The sequence below is a fragment of the Salvelinus fontinalis genome, unplaced genomic scaffold (genome assembly GCF_029448725.1).
Source record: "Salvelinus fontinalis isolate EN_2023a unplaced genomic scaffold, ASM2944872v1 scaffold_0190, whole genome shotgun sequence".
Lineage (NCBI taxonomy): Eukaryota > Metazoa > Chordata > Actinopteri > Salmoniformes > Salmonidae > Salvelinus > Salvelinus fontinalis.
The window spans coordinates 167,600-186,568 of NW_026600399.1; the positions used below are offsets into that span (position 1 = coordinate 167,600).

Consider the following 18,969-nt stretch of genomic DNA (forward strand, 5'->3'; position numbering starts at 1 on the left):
ACACTACGTGGGAGGAGATCGACAGGTGGGCGATCGACCCAGGGAGAATGCCGGAGCCCACCTGGGATTCTCTGGAGCAGTGTGAGGAGGGATACCGGCGAATGGAGGCAGCACGACGACGCGGTAGGAAGCCCGAGAGTCAAGCCCAAAAATTTCTTGGGAGGGGGATACAAGGGACTGTGGCGTAGTCAGGTAGGAGACCTGCGCCAACTCCCCGAGCTTACCGTGGAGAGCAAAGGTACGGACAGACACCGTGTTATGCGGTAAAACGCACGGGGTCTCCTGTACGTGTGCATAGCCCGGTGCGGTACATTCCAGCTCCACGTATCGGCCGGGCTAGATTGAACATTGAGCTAGGTGCTATGAAGCCGGCTCAACGCGTCTGGTCTCCAGTGTGTCTCCTCGGGCCGGCATACATGGCACCAGCCTTACGCATGGTGTCCCCGGTTCGCCAACACAGCCCAGTGCGGGTTATTCCACCTCCCCGCACTGGTCGGGCTACGGGGAGCATTCAACCAGGTAAGGCTGGGCAGGCTCGGTGCTCAAGGGAGCCAGTACGCCTGCACGGTCCGGTATATCCGGCGCCACCTCCCCGCCCCAGCCCAGTACCACCAGTGCCAACACCACGCACCAGGCTTCCAGTGTGTCTCCAGAGCCCTGTTCCTCCTCCACGCACTCGCCCTATGGTGCGTGTCTCCAGCCCGGTACCACCAGTTCCGGCACCACGCACCAAGCCTCCTGTGCGTCTCCAGAGCCCTATGCGTCCTGTTGCTGCTCCCCGCACTAGCTTTGAGGTGCGTGTCCTTAGCCCGGTACCACCAGTTCCGGCACCACGCACCAGGACTACTGTGCGCCTAAGCCGGCAAGAGTCTGCCATCTGCCCAGCGCCGTCTGCGCTGTCCGTCTGCCCAGCGTCGCCTGCACTGCCCATCTGCCCAACGCCGTCTGAGCTGTCCGTCTGCCAAGCGCCGCCTGCGCTGCCCGTCTGCCCAGCACCGTCTGAGCCGCCCGTCTGTCCTGAGCCTTCTGAGCCGCCCGTCTGTCCTGAGCCTTCTGAGCCGCCCGTCTGTCCTGAGCCTTCTGAGCCGCCCGTCTGTCCTGAACCTTCAGAGCGGTCCGTCAGTCAGGAGCCGCTAGAGCCGCCCGCCAGTCAGGAGCAGCCAGAGCCGCCCGCCAGTCAGGATCAGCCCGCCAGTCAGGAGCAGCCAGAGCCGCCAGCCAGCCAGGATCTGCCAGAGCCGCCAGCCAGCCAGGATCTGCCAGAGCCGCCAGCCAGCCAGGATCTGCCAGAGACGCCAGCCAGCCAGGCTCTGCCAGAGCCGCCAGCCAGCCAGGCTCTGCCAGAGCCGCCAGCCAGCCAGGCTCTGCCAGAGCCGCCAGCCAGCCAGGCTCTGCCAGAGCCGCCAGCCAGCCAGGATCTGCCAGAGCCGTCAGTCAGCCAGGAGCCGCCCGCCAGTCATGAGCCGCCCGCCAGTCATGAGTTGCCTTACAGTCCGGAGCCGCCCCTCAGTCCGGAGCCGCCCCTCAGTCCGGAGCCGCCCCTCAGTCCGGAGCCGCCCCTCAGTCCGGAGCCGCCCCTCAGTCCGGAGCCGCCCCTCAGTCCGGAGCCGCCCCTCCGTCCAGTGGCTCCCTCTAGGATGGTCTTCAGTCCGGGACTCGCTGAAAGGGTCGCCGCTCCAGAGGCGCCACCAAAGCGGGTATTGACTATGGTGGAGTGGGGTCCACGTCCCGCACCCGAGCCGCCGCCGTAAGGCCCACCCGGACCCTCCCCTTCTGTGTCAGGTTTTGCGGCCGGAGTCCGCACCTTTTGGGGGGGGGGGTACTGTCACGCCCTGGCCTTAGTTATCTTTTTTTTCTTTATTATTTTAGTTAGGTCAGGGTGTGACATGGGGGAAGTTTGTGTGTTTTTTGTCTAGTCTAGGGTGTGTGTTTTGTCTAGGGCACAGGTGTCAAACTCATTCCACGGGGGGGCCGAGTGTCTGCGGGTTTTCGCTCCTCCCTTGTACTTGATTGATGAATTAACATCACTAATTAGTTAGGAACTCCCCACACCTGGTTGTCTAGGGCTTTATTGAAAGGAAAAACCAAAAACCTGCAGACACTAGGCCCTCCGTGGAATGAGTTTGACACATTCTGGTCTAGGGGGTTTTGTAGAGTTCATGGGGTTGTATTCAGTGTAGGTGTTTATGTAAGTCTATGGTTGCCTGGATTGGTTCTCAATTAGAGACAGCTGTCTATCGTTGTCTCTGATTGAGAGCCATATTTAGGCAGCCATAGGCATTAGGTAGGTTGTGGGTAATTGTCTATGTCTCAACGTTAGTTGCTTGTGTCTGCACTTTCGTTTTTGTAGCTTCACGGTCGTTTGTTGTTTTGTCTAGTTTGTATTAGTGTTCGTTTCTTCTTCTATTAAAAAAGAAGATATATTTATATCACGCTGCGCCTTGGTCCTCTCTTTCACCTAAAGACGATTGTGACAGCTACCTGCCGCCCCAACGCTCTAACCACTAGGCCCCTTGCCGCCCCAACGCTCTAACCACTGGGCCCCTTGCCGCCCCAACGCTCTAACCACTAGGCCCCTTGCCGCCCCAACGCTCTAACCACTGGGCCCCTTGCCGCCCCAACGCTCTAACCACTAGGCCCCTTGCCGCCCCAACGCTCTAACCACTAGGCCCCTTGCCGCCCCAACGCTCTAACCACTAGGCCCCTTGCCGCCCCAACGCTCTAACCACTGGGCCCCTTGCCGCCCCAACGCTCTAACCACTAGGCCCCTTGCCGCCCCAACGCTCTAACCACTAGGCCCCTTGCCACCCCAACGCTCTAACCACTAGGCCCCTTGCCGCCCCAACGCTCTAACCACTGGGCCCCTTGCCGCCCCAACGCTCTAACCACTAGGCCCCTTGCCACCCCAACGCTCTAACCACTAGGCCCCTTGCCGCCCCAACGCTCTAACCACTAGGCTACCTGTCACGTTGGTCAGCTACCTGCCGCCCCAACGCTCTAACCACTAGGCCCCTTGCCACCCCAACACTCTAACCACTAGGCCCCTTGCCACCCCAACGCTCTAACCACTAGGCCCCTTGCCACCCCAACGCTCTAACCACTAGGCTACCTGTCACGTTGGTCGTATCGAGGAGACCAATGCGCAGCGTGATTTGAATACATTCTTCTTTTATTAACGAAGATCACTAAACAAACTAACAAAATAACAAAACTAACGTGAAGCTACTCAAACGAGTGCTGACATGCAACTACACATAGACAATAACCCACAAAACCTAAATGGAAAATGGCAACCTAAATAGGATCCCCAATCAGAGACAACGATAAACAGCTGCCTCTGATTGAGAACCAATTCAGGCCACCATAGACCTACATTACCTAGACATACAAAATCCCCATAGATAAACACAAATCCTAGACAAGACGAAAACACACATACCCACCCTCGTCACACCCTGACCTGACCAAAATAATACAGAAAACATAGAATACTAAGGTCAGGGCGTGACACTACCTGCTGCACCAACGCTCTAACCACTAGGCTACCTGCCGCCCCAATGTTTTAACCACTAGGCTACCTGCCGCCCCAACGCTCTAACCACGAGGCTACCTGCCGCCCCAACACTCTAACCACTAGGCTACCTGCCGCCCCAACACTTTAACCACTAGGCTACCTGCCGCCCCAACGCTCTAACCACTAGGCTACCTGCTGCCCCAACACTCTAACTACTAGGCTACCTGCCGCCCCAACACTCTAACCACTAGGCTACCTGCCGCCCCTACACTCTAACCACTAGGCTACCTGCCGCCCCAACACTCTAACCACTAGGCTACTTGCCGCCCCAACACTCTAACCACTAGGCTATCTGCCGCCCCAAAATAAGATGTAGGCCTATCAGGGGCTAATTTTCAGGCCTTGTGGGCGGGTTTTGAGTGGTCATTGGGCTAGAAAAAGTAATTACGTTAAATAACCTGACTGTTTGAATGTGTCTGTTAGTAAACTGTTTTATTTCTAAGAGATAATGAATAAAATAATTAGTTGTCACTGTGTTAACCACAATCAACATGTTCAATTTCTGTTTAGGGATCACTGTGTTAACCACAACCAACATGCTGGATCTCTGTTTAGGGGTCAGTGCTCCAAAATGAGTCTCTCTGGGGAGAGAGAGGAGGGTGGCCCTGCCTCTAAAATGAGTCTTTCTGGGGAGAGAGAGGAGGGTGGCCCTGCCTCTAAAATGAGTCTCTCTGGGGAGAGAGAGGAGGGTGGCTCTGCCTCTAAAATGAGTCTCTCTGGGGAGAGAGAGGATGGTGGCCCTGCCTCTAAAATGAGTCTCTCTGGGGAACATGACACCAAAACTAAGAGGTGAGCTGACAGTATTGTTTAAGAATGTATATTCTAAATAGTTTTTTAATGAGAAATTATTGCTTATGGGTACATTCTATATAACTGTCCTAGATTTCAGATGTGTAGGAAAATGTGTTTTTTTGCTAAATGCTATTTATCCACCTAGATATCTATATATCCACCTAGATATCTATATATCCATTATTTAACAAGAATGTAATGTTGGTATCCTGTATATCTGGCTGTGATATGTGGTTGTCTCACCAAGATATCTATATCTCCATTGATTAGCTGGAATGTAATGTTGGTATCCTGTATATTTGACTGTGATATGTGATTGTCTCACCTAGATATCTATATATCCATTGATTAGCTGGAATGTAATGTTGGTATCCTGTATATCTGACTGTGATATGTGGTTGTCTCACCTAGATATCTAAAGATGAATGCACTTACAGATGCCATGTTAATTTCACCCTGTTTCTCACGGCAGGAAAATAACAGCAAAAGTGCATTTAATGTGTAAATTACCCACTTTAGAAGTATTTATAAAGCCTTGTAGTGGTTTAATCATTTCTTTAAACAATATGAGATAATTTACCAACATTTCTAAAAATGGATATATAGCGTGTTCGAATGAAACTCTTCTTCTGTTTCCCCATCTGAGCTCAGAGTAGATGAGATGTAATGTTTGTCTCTGTTGTGTTGAAGCCCAATCAAGCAGGAGAGACCAGCCTCCCCTGTACCCAGCTGTGTGTCCATGTCGAGTGACAAGTCTATGGATCTACCTATACTGTTTAGAGAGGGAGATTTTTCTCCAGAACAAAGGTAAGAAGAACTCATGGGTCATGGTCAGTGAGTTAAACAACACTGTCACTAGTCATTTCTCCTCTCCCATTTTCCCATTTCTTTTGGTTGTTTTCATAATCCATATGCTAATCCTATTGTCCATTTTCATAGTCCTAAAACAATATTAAACAAACACAACATTCCCTCCGTCCCTGTGTGCGTGCGTGCGTGTGTGCGTGCGTGCGTGCGTGCGTGCGTGTGTGTGTGCACTCCCTGGATGAAGAGTGTGGTGGTTAATTTCTTTACTGTCAAATGAGGAGACGAACTTATCACCCAAGTCAGAGTTATACTTAAACTAAATCTTTAATAAGAGCTTTGCAATAGCAATGACTTTCAATGATTCACCATTTCTAATGATCCGTTGAGAGTCAAAACAAAAGTACAAAGGTATTTTATAGCCCCTTTCAAACTACATGACGAACAACAGATACATAGGTTAAGACTCCAAAATAGACCAGCCTCCCCAGCTGTGTGTCAGTGATGTCGTGACGTTGTATTAGTTAATGTAACGACTGTTGCTCATCGAATGATTAAACGTTTCTAATTGCATGATTAAATTAATCAGCGATTATTAACTCATTAACCAATTCCAATGGGCACCATTGGAAAAGTAGTTTTATTGAGTTTCTATTTCCCAAATTCAGAATATCGATTTTACAACAACCTATAGAGTTTAATAGAGAGGGAGACTGTTCTACTGAACAAAGGTAAGAAGAACTCATGGGTCATGGTCATTGAGTTAAACAACACTGTCTCTAGTCACAGAAGCTGTGTCGTTGTTTGTGTCGCACTGCTTTGCTTTATATTGGCCAGGTCGCAATTGTAAATAAGAACGTGTTCTCAACTAGCTGGTTAATTAAATAAAGGTAAAATAAAAAAATGTTTCTCCTATCCCATTTCTTTTTCTTGTTTTCAAAATCCATAGGCCATTTTCATAGTCCAAAAACAATATTAAACAAACACAATATTCCCTCCGTGTGTGTGTGTGTGTGTGTGTGTGTGTGTGTGTGTGTGTGTGTGTGTGTGTGTGTGTGTGTGTGTGTGTGTGTGTGTGTGTGTGTGTGTGTGTGTGTGTGTGTGTGTGTGTGTGTGTGTGTGTGTGTGTGTGTGTGTGTGTGTGTGTGTGTGTGTGTGTGTGTGCACTCCCTGGATGAGGAGATGTAATCTCATGTTTTGTCCACAGAAACCAACAGGAGAGATCAGAGTCAGAGATTCTCAGTGGTCAGTCTTCCCAGAGTCATCAAACAGACCTGGCCTCCATATTCAGTGTATGTGGTCCTGTTATGTACATTTGTTTTTGTTTACCTCAAGTGAAGTTGATCCGTCAATCATTAATTAATGTGTTTTTTTTTCTTCTTTTTTTTCTTCTTTTTTTTCTTTGGGGTGGATCAGCTTAATCTTGCGGAAAGAATGTTGCTTCCAATGTAATTGTCTGCATCATTTCCAATCCCCCATATTTTTTGGGGGTAAATATATATATCCATACACGCATGCATACATATACACATATATACATACACATACCTATATAGACATACATACTTTTTTAAAGAATATACCTTTATTATTATTCCCCGCACCCTACCACCGATCCCCCAATTGGAGTAAACTAATAAACACTTCTGCTTTTACCTTCAATTTATACATCTTATACCCATCTTACAGACACAGTCCACTTTACAATAGTTCTCTCTTATTTGTTCTTAGTCCTTCCTCTATTTCTGTTGTCCATCCAATTTTATTTCCACTTGTAACTGTGCTATTTCACAAAAGCTCCGCACCTATACACATTTCACAGATCCCGTATGCCCTACATTGTTTATCTTGTTATTAGTCCCACCCTTCAGTTCCACTCAACCCCTCCCATCTATCTTCCAACATCATCCATTTCGGATTTTTATTTGCCATATATTTTTCAACTGTGCTGTGATGCTTCACAAAAGACTTGAACCTTCCTATTCTCATAGCTTCTATAGATTGTAAATTAAAAATAAACATTTTTGCTAAAATAATTATTATATTATTGATTGATTGACTATGGCTTTTCAAATCCCCCAGTATTGCTATCTGTAGCGTTAGTTTTAGGCAAATGTTGCAATTCTTCAGCCATTCCTGGACCTGTGACCAAAAACGAGCTACAAATGGACAATACCAAAATAAATGATCTAATGACTCTGCCTCCTCACAACAGAATCTGCAGAGCTGGGAAGATTGTATACCCCATATATAACATTCTATTAGTTGCAAGAATTTTGTACAGTATTTTAAATTGAAAAATTCGAAGTTTTGAATCCGGCGTTGTTTTGCGTATCAATTCATAAACCATGTGCCATGGAATGGGTACATCGAAAATCTCTTCCCAACTATTTTGCAATTTATATGGCACAGCTGTCAGTTTCTTGGTCCTTAAATGAAATTGGTATATGTTTTTATTTATCACACTTTTCTTTAACCATTTATGTTCTTTAATACAGGGCCGACATACAAGTTCCTTACTTTTTTCCCCTTCTACTTGCCTCTTCCATTTTTGTGGTAATGCTGCAATTAATTGGTTGTAATTTTGGGTAGAGCAGACATTTCCATATGTCTGTGTTAGCTGCATGTGTGACATAACTCCACCAGTCCTATTTATGACATCATTCACAAAAATTATACCTTTTTTAAACATTTCTTCAATAAATACAGTTTTTTTATCAATTACTATATTTGAATTTAACCACAATATTTGTTGTACTATTTGTTCCGTCCTTTCAGGTGGATTAAACTGAAATTGCAACCAACTTTCTAAGGCTTGTTTAAAAAATAAGGATATTTTGGAGATTATTTCCTTTTCAAACAACCGAAAGTGAGCAGGTGTAATCTGAATAAAGGGGAAAAGGCCATTCTTGAATATAGGATGAGACATTCGTACCAATTTACTAGAGAACCAGTTTGGATTTAAGTATAACTTTTGTATGACTGATGCCTTTAGTGAGAGGTCTAATGCTTTAATATTTAATAATTTCTGCCCTCCGAATTCATATTCGTTATATAAATAGGCCCTTTTAATTTTATCTGGCTTGCCGTTCCAAATAAAATGGAATATTTTTTGTTCATATAATTTAAAAAGCAGGTCACTAGGTGTAGGCAAAACCATAAGCAAATAGGTAAACTGTGATATGACTAAAGAGTTAATCAGGGTGATTTTTCCACAAATAGACAGGTATTTTCCTTTCCATGGTAGCAAGATCTTATCTATTTTTGCTAACTTTCTATAAAAATTTATTGGAGTGAGATCATTTCTTTCTTTTGGGATTTTTATACCGAGTATGTCCACATCTCCGTTAGACCATTTAATTGGTAAACTACATGGCAATATAAAATGTGTATTTTTTAGTGATCCAATACGTAATATGGTACATTTATCATAATTTGGTTTTAATCCAGAGAGGATAGCAAAGGTATCTAGATCCTCTATGAGGCCCTGGAGAGACTCTAGTTGTGGTTTTAAAAGAAAACATGAATCATCAGCGTACAATGACACCTTAGTTTTTAAGCCACGGATTTCTAATCCCTTAATATTAATGTTTGATCTAATTTTAACAGCTAACATTTCGATGGCAATAATAAATAGATATGCCGATAGTGGACAACCTTGTTTTACTCCTCTAGATAGTTTAAAACTTTCTGAGATGTAGCCATTATTTACTATTTTACACCTAGGGTTACTATACATAATTTTAACCCATTTTATAAGAGATTCCCCAAAATTGAAATATTCTAGGCATTTATATATAAACTCCAGTCGTACTTTATCAAAAGCCTTTTCAAAATCAGCTATGAAAACTAGGCCTGGTGTCCCCGATATTTCATAGTGTTCTATTGTTTCCAGTACTTGCCTTATATTATCTCCAATGTATCGTCCATGTAAAAAACCTGTCTGATTAGGATGAATAATATCTGCCAAAACTTTTTTTATTCTAGGCGCCAAGCATTTTGCTAGGATTTTTGCATCACAACACTGAAGTGTAAGAGGTCTCCAATTTCTTAATTGGACTGGATCTTTATATATACCACTTGGGTCCTGTTTCAGTAATAACGATATCAGACCTTGTTGCGTGTCTGATAATCTACCATTTATATAGGAGTGGTTAAAACAAGCTAATAATGGTCCTTTGAGTATATCAAAAAAAGTTTTGTATACTTCCACTGGTATGCCATCCAGCCCTGGAGTTTTCCCATCTTTAAAGGCCCCAATTGCATCAAGCAGTTCCTCCTCTGTAATTTGGCCTTCACATGAGTCTTTCTGTACAGATGTTAATTTTACATTATTAATAGGAAAAAAATCCATACAATTAGTTTCAGTTAGCGGAGATGGAGGAGCCTGAAACGAAAACATATTCTTAAAGTACTTTACTTCCTCTTTCAAAATATCTTTTGGTGAATCATGCGTGACTCCATCATTTGTAACAAGTTTTAATAAAACATTTTTGGTAGCATTTCTATATTGAAGATTGAAAAAGAATTTGGTGCATTTTTCCCCATATTCCATCCAGTTCGCTTTATTTTTATAATATATTACACTGGATCTTTCTTGAATAAGTTCCTCCATTTCTTTTTGTTTTTCCTCTAACTTATTCTGTGCCTCTATGGTACCGTTTTTATTGCTATCTAACTGTACTGTTAGTCCTTCAATTTCCTTTGTTAATATGGACTCTTTTGATCTAAATTGCTTTTGTTTTATAGATGAGTACTGAATTGCATGGCCTCTAAAGGCACACTTAAAAGTGTCCCATACAATAAGGGGATCTGCTGTACCTATGTTATGTCTGAAAAAGTCAGTTATAAAATCTTCTGTCCTAGTTCTAAACAATTTATCATCTAGTAGACTTTGATTAAATTTCCAATATCCTCGCCCACGTGGAAATTCTGTAAGAGAAATATATATGCCAATTATGTGATGATCCGACCGCATTCTATCCCCTATCAACACTTTTTTAACTTTTGGTGCCAGAGAGAATGGTATAAGAAAGTAGTCAAGACGACTAGCTTGATTCAGCCTCCGCCATGTATATCTCACTAAATCAGGGTATTTAAGTCTCCATATATCCACTAATTCCAATATATCCATGACATTCATGATTTCCTTAAGTGCCTGAGGGTGATAGTTTGTAGTGTGATTTCCTTTCCGGTCTATAGAGGTATTTAAGACCGTATTAAAATCTCCCACTATAATAATAGAGTCTAGTGTTGCTTGTAGAGTTGATAAATTCTTATATATATTTTCAAAGAAGCTTGGATCATCATTATTCGGACCGTATAGGTTAACAAGCCATATTTGTTTATTGTCCAATAACATATTTAAAATAATCCATCTACCTTGAGGATCTGTTTGGACAATTTGCACATTTGGATCAAAATTATTGTTAATTAAGACCATCACCCCTTTTGAATTTCTTTGCCCATGGGAGAAATATATTTTGCCCCCCCAGTTCTTTTTCCACAAAACTTAATCTAAAACCATTGAATGGGTTTCCTGTAAACAATAGATATTATAATCCTTCTCTTTTAGCCAGGTAAATACTGATCGTCTTTTCTTATTATCTGCTAAGCCATTACAATTGTAACTGGCTATACTTATTTCACCACTTACCATAATGAGACACACCTTTCATTCTTTTAATCAGAATATATTTTTGTAAACGTACTATTAAAAAGTAACATAATGATTGAGTGTCTATATAGTTGTACCATGATATTTGCATTTCTACTAAGTAAACCTCCAATTGGTCCCTACTATTCCACGCGCTAAAAGCCCTCCTCAACCCGAGTTGGGTTGTCATCCCAATGCCCGGCAGACCACCCTCGACCCCCTGTATCCCATAGCCCTGAACCGACTGGGATCCATCCTTTGAAAAGAGAATACAGTGCCATTTACCGGATTGTAGTAGATCAGTTGCCATATGCATTTCCATCGCCCTCACCTCGATTTGTATTATATATAGCTGTGGATCATCCTCTATTGTACCTAACATCTTTTACTTCTTCCTTCGCAACAGTTGTGGGATACACACATACACTCACACACACACACTCAGCCCTTACCCCCACACAACCATAAGCTCACTTTCTCAACAATTGCACCATCCCAGAGCCCAACTCAAGATGGGTCATGATTTACAAATGTTACTGCAGTTGCAGCTGCATGAGAAGGCCTGCAAGACCGCGCAAAATAATGAGCAAAAATTGAGAGATTTATTTACCATTGTCACATCCTAGATAATGGTGGTCAAATGTACACCTTATTCCTGAAACACCCACAATATGGCCACCCGTCATGACCATGTCCCCACGCATCTCCATGCAGTCCGACTTTGATTTTGTGCCGCCAGGGCCACAATAATATACCCCCTCTCTGAATGTCCGAGTGTGACCCCCTCCCCATGGGTTACTGCAGCTAGTGTTGCCAGCACTGCCACTGCCTGGGTGGGGGCACCCCACCGGAATCCCCACCGGCTAGGTATAAGGTTGTCAAGGTTCTCATTAGCAGCTTTGAGAATTTCCTTGTATATTATGCTCTCCCTTTAGGGGGCTTTGGCTTTGCAGGACCAACCCTGCCAAGCAGGCTCAGAATCTTGAGGGGGCAGTGCTGCTCTTGGTCTCTGACCTCATTTTAGCTGCATACAGACCGCTTACAGCGAGCACATAAAACAGTTAGGGACTTCTCCTTAGTATCTGGGTCATTCAGGTGGGTGTCTAGGGTATAGGGCCATGGACCGTACCATTAAAATAGGATAATAAATACTTAGATATAATTAATTTAAAATTAAAAATAAATGTAGTTCTCCATGATAGGACAATAAATAAGACGTATAATTCATTATAAAAGTATATCCATCATCTGAACAACCTTGAAATCCCTCTCATACCCGGCTCACAGCAATACATTGGCTCTGGGATATGCAACCATTTCATTACTCACTTACTCAACTTTCCAAACATAACAAATTAAATAAAAAATAAACACAAACCATACCATCCACACATACTGTGCCTTCTGTTAACTTAGTTTTTATCTTCACTATGTAAAAATAGTGCTTGTGTGTTCAATTAGTTATATGTGAAGATTTATAGAAAAGCTATATATTTTTGTTGTATTGTTACAATCAGTAACCGGGCTTGAATTGTGTTTATTTTCCTCGTCTATGAGAACTTTGTAAATTTTAAAATAACCATGGAGTAGTCTTTGTGTCTCTGAACAACTGGTTATCAATATATAGTTTATCAACGACGAGAGCTACTCGTTTCGCTTTTAATCTATTTTCTTTGAAAATTGGATACAGAACTTTGCGCCGTTCTGCAATTTCCTTCGGAAACTGATCATTCATGCCAATTTTGGTCCCAGCAAGTCTTTTACCCAGGCTTTTAACCATTATTTTATCTTTAAATGAAGCAAATTTGGCAACAATTGGGCGTTCGTACCTCTGCCCTCTCTGTCCGAAGCGGTGAACACGTTCAAGTTGGATTTTGTCGATAACTTCGCGTGGAATCTGAAGCGCTGTAAGGAGGAACTCTCTAACTATAGATTCAGGAACTTCTCCTTCTTTTTCTTGGATACCTGTAAGTACCAAATTCTCTCTCATGGATCTAGTTTGTATGTCCAGTAAGGCTTCCTTCAGAACGGTGTTCTCCTTTTTAATTCCATTCATTTCGGTTTCAATCTTATTGACTGTCCCTTTTAGCTTGTGTGTTTCCTTCTCCAATGTCGCAGCTTTTTCATCACTCATCTCTAGGCTTGCCTTCAACTCTTTTATATCCTTACTAACTAATTCCAGAATACCCAGTTTGTCATTTATTGATTTTAACAGATCGGTTTCGACCTTTACCATTCCCGGTGGTGAGAATATTAAATCATCAGTGTCTGTAGAAGAGTCACGTTTACGTTTTGTAATCGGTTCCCCTGTCTTACTCTCCGTCATGTTTGTTTGTTGCCTGTTTTCGTAATATTTGTCGATAAATGTCTCTAGTTTTAGAATTTGTTTTGTGTTATTGTCCAGATTGAAGGTTATCACTCACCAGATTATGTAGTGCTAATATTTTAGTCTAATTTAGCAGATAATTCGAATATTATGTTTTATCTTGAGGTGCTCTACATAAATCCCTTCAGCCCGCCATTACCCTTACGTTACCTTTACGTCATTACGTTGCTACGTTCCAAAGTGTTGACTGAATCGGAGCTTGGCGTGCGTACATGGGATTGATCTGAGTGGCTGTACAGTCTGTGTTCAAGCAGGGAGGGAGCACAGCAGCCCCTCATTAATGTGTTAATGAGAAAGCATTTCTTCTCTTGCTTAACTTATTTACTTGATTTATTTCAGTTGCTTGAAGAGAAAATTATGACATTTGTGAAGAACGAGCTGAAGATGTTCAAGAGGATTCTTAGTCCAGAACTCCCAGAAGGCGAGTTTGAGAGTCAGAAGCAGGATAAGGAAGTGGTGGATGCTGAAGATGAGAAGCAGGAGAGCAGTGCCAGAGAGGGGGCTCTGAAGATCACACTGCACGTCCTGAGGAAAATGAACCAGAAGGACCTTGCTGACACACTGGAGAAATGTAAGATCTGTCTGCCTCATATTGAATGATGTTTTATGACATTTAAAAGTTGTAGCTAAAGTACAGCTAAAGTAGCTGTGTAACTCAATGATATTGTAGCAGCCTTAACACAACACCTAGTGACCTCATCAAGTAGCAGCAGGATGTGTTGTGGTGATTAATTTAGAGAGAGAGACAACATTAATAATACCATCAATAATACCAATAATAATATAATCAGTCACACCAGTCTGTAATGCATTATGAAAACATTTACACATTTATACAGTCTGTTAAGAGAAGACATTATTATAATTTAGAACTTTATAACTGTCCTACAATACTGTAGGCATTAAAACAGACTTAATTATAATATCCTCTCTGTTATTTCTAGATTCAGATGAGCTTGCTGTGATTTGCCAACGTGAACTCAAATCTAATCTAAAGAAGAAGTTTCAATGCGTATTTGAGGGGATCGCTCAACAAGGAAACCCAACACTTCTCAATAAGATCTACACAGAGCTCTACATCACAGAGGGTGGAACAGGAGAGGTCAATAATGAACATGAGCTGAGACAGATTGAGACAACAACCAGGAAACAAGCAAGACCAGAGACTGCAATCAAATGTACCGACATCTTCAAACCCTTAACTGGACAAGACAAACCTATCAGAACTGTGCTGACAAAGGGAGTCGCTGGCATTGGAAAAACAGTCTCTGTGCAGAAGTTCATTCTGGACTGGGCTGAAGGAAAAGCAAATCAGGATGTCCAATTTGTATTTTCATTCCCTTTTCGGGAGCTGAATTTTATTAAAGGGGAAGAACACACTTTGATTGAACTTCTCAATCACTTCTCAATGGAAACCAAACAATCAAGAATCTCCAACTACGACAAGTACAAAGTTCTGTTCATCTTTGATGGTCTGGATGAGTGCCGACTGCCCCTAGACTTCCAGAAGAACAAGATCTGTTGTGACGTCACAGAGTCAACCTCAGTGGATGTTCTGCTGACAAATCTCATCAAGGGAAATCTGCTTGCCTCTGCTCTCCTCTGGATAACTACCCGACCTGCAGCAGCCAATAAGATACCTTCAGGGTGTGTTGACCAGGTGACAGAGGTACGAGGCTTCAATGACCCACAGAAGGAGGAGTACTTCAGGAAGAGATTCAGTGATGAGGACCTGGCCAGCAGAATCATCTCACACATAAAGACATCAAGGAGCCTCCACATCATGTGCCACATTCCAGTCTTCTGTTGGATTTCTGCAACTGTCCTTGAACACATGCTGAAACATAAGAGAGAAGAGATGCCCAAGAGTCTGACTGAGATGTACACACACCTTGTGGTGTTTCATACCAAACAGAAGAATGAAAAGTATATTGGGAAAGAAGAGACTGGTCCACACTGGAATAAAGAGAGCATTCTGTCACTGGGAAAACTGGCTTTTCAACAGCTTGTGAAGGGCAATCTGATTTTCTATGAAGAAGACCTGAAAGATTCTGGCATTGATGTCAATGACGCCTCAGTGTACTCAGGATTGTGCACACAGCTCTTTAAAGAGGAATGTGGGCAGTACCAGGACAAGGTGTACTGCTTTGTTCATCTGAGCATTCAGGAGTTTCTGGCTGCTCTATATGTGTTCCTCTCATTCATCAACAACAATGAGAATCTAATGGACGAACCTCAATCAATGTTCAGATACTTTTCGTTGCTCTTCAGAGACAAGCCTGAAGTTACTTTCTACAAGAGTGCTGTGGATAAATCCTTACAAAGTGAGACAGGAAACCTGGACCTGTTCCTCCGCTTCCTTCTGGGCCTCTCACTGGAGTCCAATCAGAAGCACTTACGAGGTCTACTGACAAAGACAAGAAGCAGCTCACAGAGCCATGACGAAACAGTGAAGTACATCAAGGAGAAGATCAGGAAGAATCCCTCTTCAGAGAGGAGCATCAATCTGTTCCACTGTCTGAATGAACTGAATGACCATTCTCTAGTGGAGGAGATCCAAAGATACCTGAGATCAGGAAGTCTCTCAAAACCCAAACTGTCACCTGCACAGTGGTCAGCTCTGGTCTTTGTGTTGCTGACTTCAGAAAATGAGCTGGATGTGTTTGACCTGAAGAAATACTCCAGATCAGAGGAAGGTCTTCTGAGGCTGCTGCCAGTGGTCAAAGCCTCCAGAGCTGTTCTGTGAGTACATCAAATGACATATAAGAACTAATCATCAGGAAGAAATATTAAGTTTTGTGAAAATCTGTATTATAATATGTTTATAATATTATGTTGAAAAACATATTGAATCAATGCATTTATTTTCTCATTAGTATAACATTATGACCATACAATTCTAGGAGATGGAAGATGACTCTATATGTCGTTTGGGAGAATAAACCAAATGCATCTGCCATTGTCCTTCTACACTACTGGTGTTAAATTAACAGTGTGTTTTTGAAATCATGATGATCTCTTCGTCAGGCTGTCAGGCTGTGGAGTCACAGAGGAAGGCTGTGCTTCTCTGGTCTCAGCTCTGAGGTCAAACCCCTCACACCTGAGAGAGCTGGATCTGAGTAACAATGATTTGAAGGATTCAGGAGTGAAGCTGCTCTCTGCTGGACTGGGGAATCCCCACTGTAAACTGGAGACTCTGAGGTCAGTATTCCTGTAGTTGGTCAACAAGTGATAACTGTTCACCAGATCCACATGTGCTTACCAGACACACATAGTCCACAGCATACAGTGAGGGAGAAATGATCAGTCTATAATTTTAATGGTAGGTTTATTCGAACAGTGAGAGACAGAATAACAACATAAAAAAATCCAGATAAACGCATGTCAAAAATGTTCTAAATTGATTTGCATTTTAATGAGGGAAATAAGTATTTGACCCCCTCTCAATCAGAAAGGCTTCTGGCTCCCAGGTGTCTTTTATACAGGTAACGAGCTGAGATAAGGAGCACACTCTTAAAGGGAGTGCTCCTAATCTCAGCTTGTTACCTGTATAAAAGATACCTGTCCACAGAAGCAATCAATCAATCAGATTCCAAACTCTCCTCCATGTCCAAGACCAAAGAGCTCTCCAAGGATGTCAGGGACAAGATTGTAGACCTACACAAGGCTGGAATGGGCTACAAGACCATCGCCAAGCAGCTTGGTGAGAAGGTGACAACAGTTGGTGCAAACCTGGTGGTCAACTACAAGAAACGTCTGACCTCTGTGATTGCCAACAAGGGTTTTGCCACCAAGTACTAAGTCATGTTTTGCAGAGGGGTCAAATACTTATTTCCCTCATTAAAATGCAAATCAATTTATAACATTTTTGACATGTGTTTTTCTGTATTTTTTTTGTTGTTATTCTGTCTCTCACTTTTCAAATAAACCTACCATTAAAATTATAGACTGATCATTTCTTTGTCAGTGGGCAAACATACAAAATCAGCAGGGGATCAAATACTTTTTTCCTCACTGTATGTGTTTGGACAGTGAAGCTTACAGTTTTACATTTGGTGCTATGCTCCAGCATTTTGGATTTGAGGTAGAATGTTTCATATTAGGCGACAGTACAGAATGTCACCTTTTATTTAAAGGTATTCATGCATATATATTTTACCGTTTAGAAATTAAATCACTTTATGTACGTAGTTCTCCCATTTGAAGCAGTCTTAATAATTTGGACATATTCACTTATATTGTATTAAAGTACAAAAGTTTAGTATTTGGTCCCATATTCCATGCCTGCAGTGATGACATCAAGCTTGTGATTCTACTAACTTGTTCAATTCATTTGCAGTTTGTCTTGGTGGTGTTTTGAATTATGTTTTTCCTAATAGAAACTGAATAGTGAATAATGTCCTGTCATTTTGGAGTCACTTCACTTGTATTGTCAGTAAGAATAGAAGATGTTTCTGAACACTTCTACATTCATGTGGATGCTACCAAGATTATGAATAATCAGGAATGAATCGTGAATGATGATGAATGAGTAAGTTACAGAGGCACAAGGATCATAAGAGAGAATACAGTTGACGGCACACAAAGCCTGTCATTCACAGGCTTTGATGAAAGGAAATGCCCTTTACCCTCTCCAAAGAATTACCATGAAAACCTTTTGCCTACCGGTGGGCAGTAGAATCTGTAGTCAAGAAAATATTTTTTCTAGGCCCTTTACCCCGCTACATGGTTATAGGCTTGGTTGACCACGCCTCTAATACGGGCAGCTTACATTAAAAAAAAATTAACTTTCAACATTTCAATGCAGAGTATGTAGCTCTCTGTCAGGACCGACGTCAGGTCCCTGCTAAGGCTTTCCAACCGCAATTTAATAACCGGATATCTGTGTGAGAATTTTACAATCTATTCCTGGCTACAGGGAGGCATCTAAAAGATCTCTCTTTACCTATTGACAGAAATGATTTTGCAGAGGGTTACACATTGTATGCTTTCAATTTATCACCTGATGATGACACCTCAGGAAATCTGTCTGTGGTGTCCCAAGGTAACCTCAGGCTGGAAATGCTTTTCCGTACACCTTTAGCCTGTACAGTTAGTATGATTGTTTATGCTCTGATTCTCTGATTCCTAACCTGATTAAATATTGGAAGTGAATGCCCGAAGACAAGTCTTAGTGGATTACTATTAAGGATCGTTGAGCAAATACATTAATACTCAAGAATTGGAAGGGCTCATGACCCGCTTGATTGGAAAACAATTTTGTGGAGTGTGGGCTTGCGATGAATTACCTACTGAGAAATGGCCTGAGTGGCCGGCCATGTTTATTGTCAATACCCATCCTAAACACATGCCTGGTGAACATTGGCTAGCTGTGACATTAGAAGACGAAGGAGGAAGAAAAATCTCAACTTTTTTTATTCCTACGGCTTTCCCCCCGGTTTTTCCCATTTCCCCAAATCTATTAAAGAGTTTTTGACCAAAAACGAATCAAAGATACACTACAGCATCAAACAGCATCAAAGTGCCAGATAACCTTTCCACTACATGTTATCAACACTGTGTATTCTACATGTTGTCAACACTGTGTATTCTACATGTTGTCAACACTGTGTATTCTACATGTTGTCAACACTGTGTATTCTACATGTTGTCAACACTGTGTATTCTACATGTTGTCAACACTGTGTATTCTACATGTTGTCAACACTGTGTATTCTACATGTTGTCAACACTGTGTATTCTACATGTTGTCAACAC

General features: G+C 42.4%; 1 protein-coding gene across 1 annotated transcript in view; it reads left to right on the forward strand.

Moving 5' to 3' along the window:
* Positions 1-4,106: 4,106 nt before the first annotated feature.
* Positions 4,107-18,969, forward strand: part of LOC129844180 (NACHT, LRR and PYD domains-containing protein 12-like) — a 48,874-nt gene continuing 34,011 nt past the window's right edge. The window contains exons 1-6 of the mRNA XM_055912601.1: positions 4,107-4,363; positions 5,057-5,173; positions 6,378-6,462; positions 13,552-13,783; positions 14,163-15,954; positions 16,240-16,413. Coding sequence (XP_055768576.1) covers positions 4,146-4,363; positions 5,057-5,173; positions 6,378-6,462; positions 13,552-13,783; positions 14,163-15,954; positions 16,240-16,413 — 2,618 coding nt within the window. The 5' untranslated portion in view covers positions 4,107-4,145. The remainder of the gene's footprint in view (positions 4,364-5,056; positions 5,174-6,377; positions 6,463-13,551; positions 13,784-14,162; positions 15,955-16,239; positions 16,414-18,969) is intronic.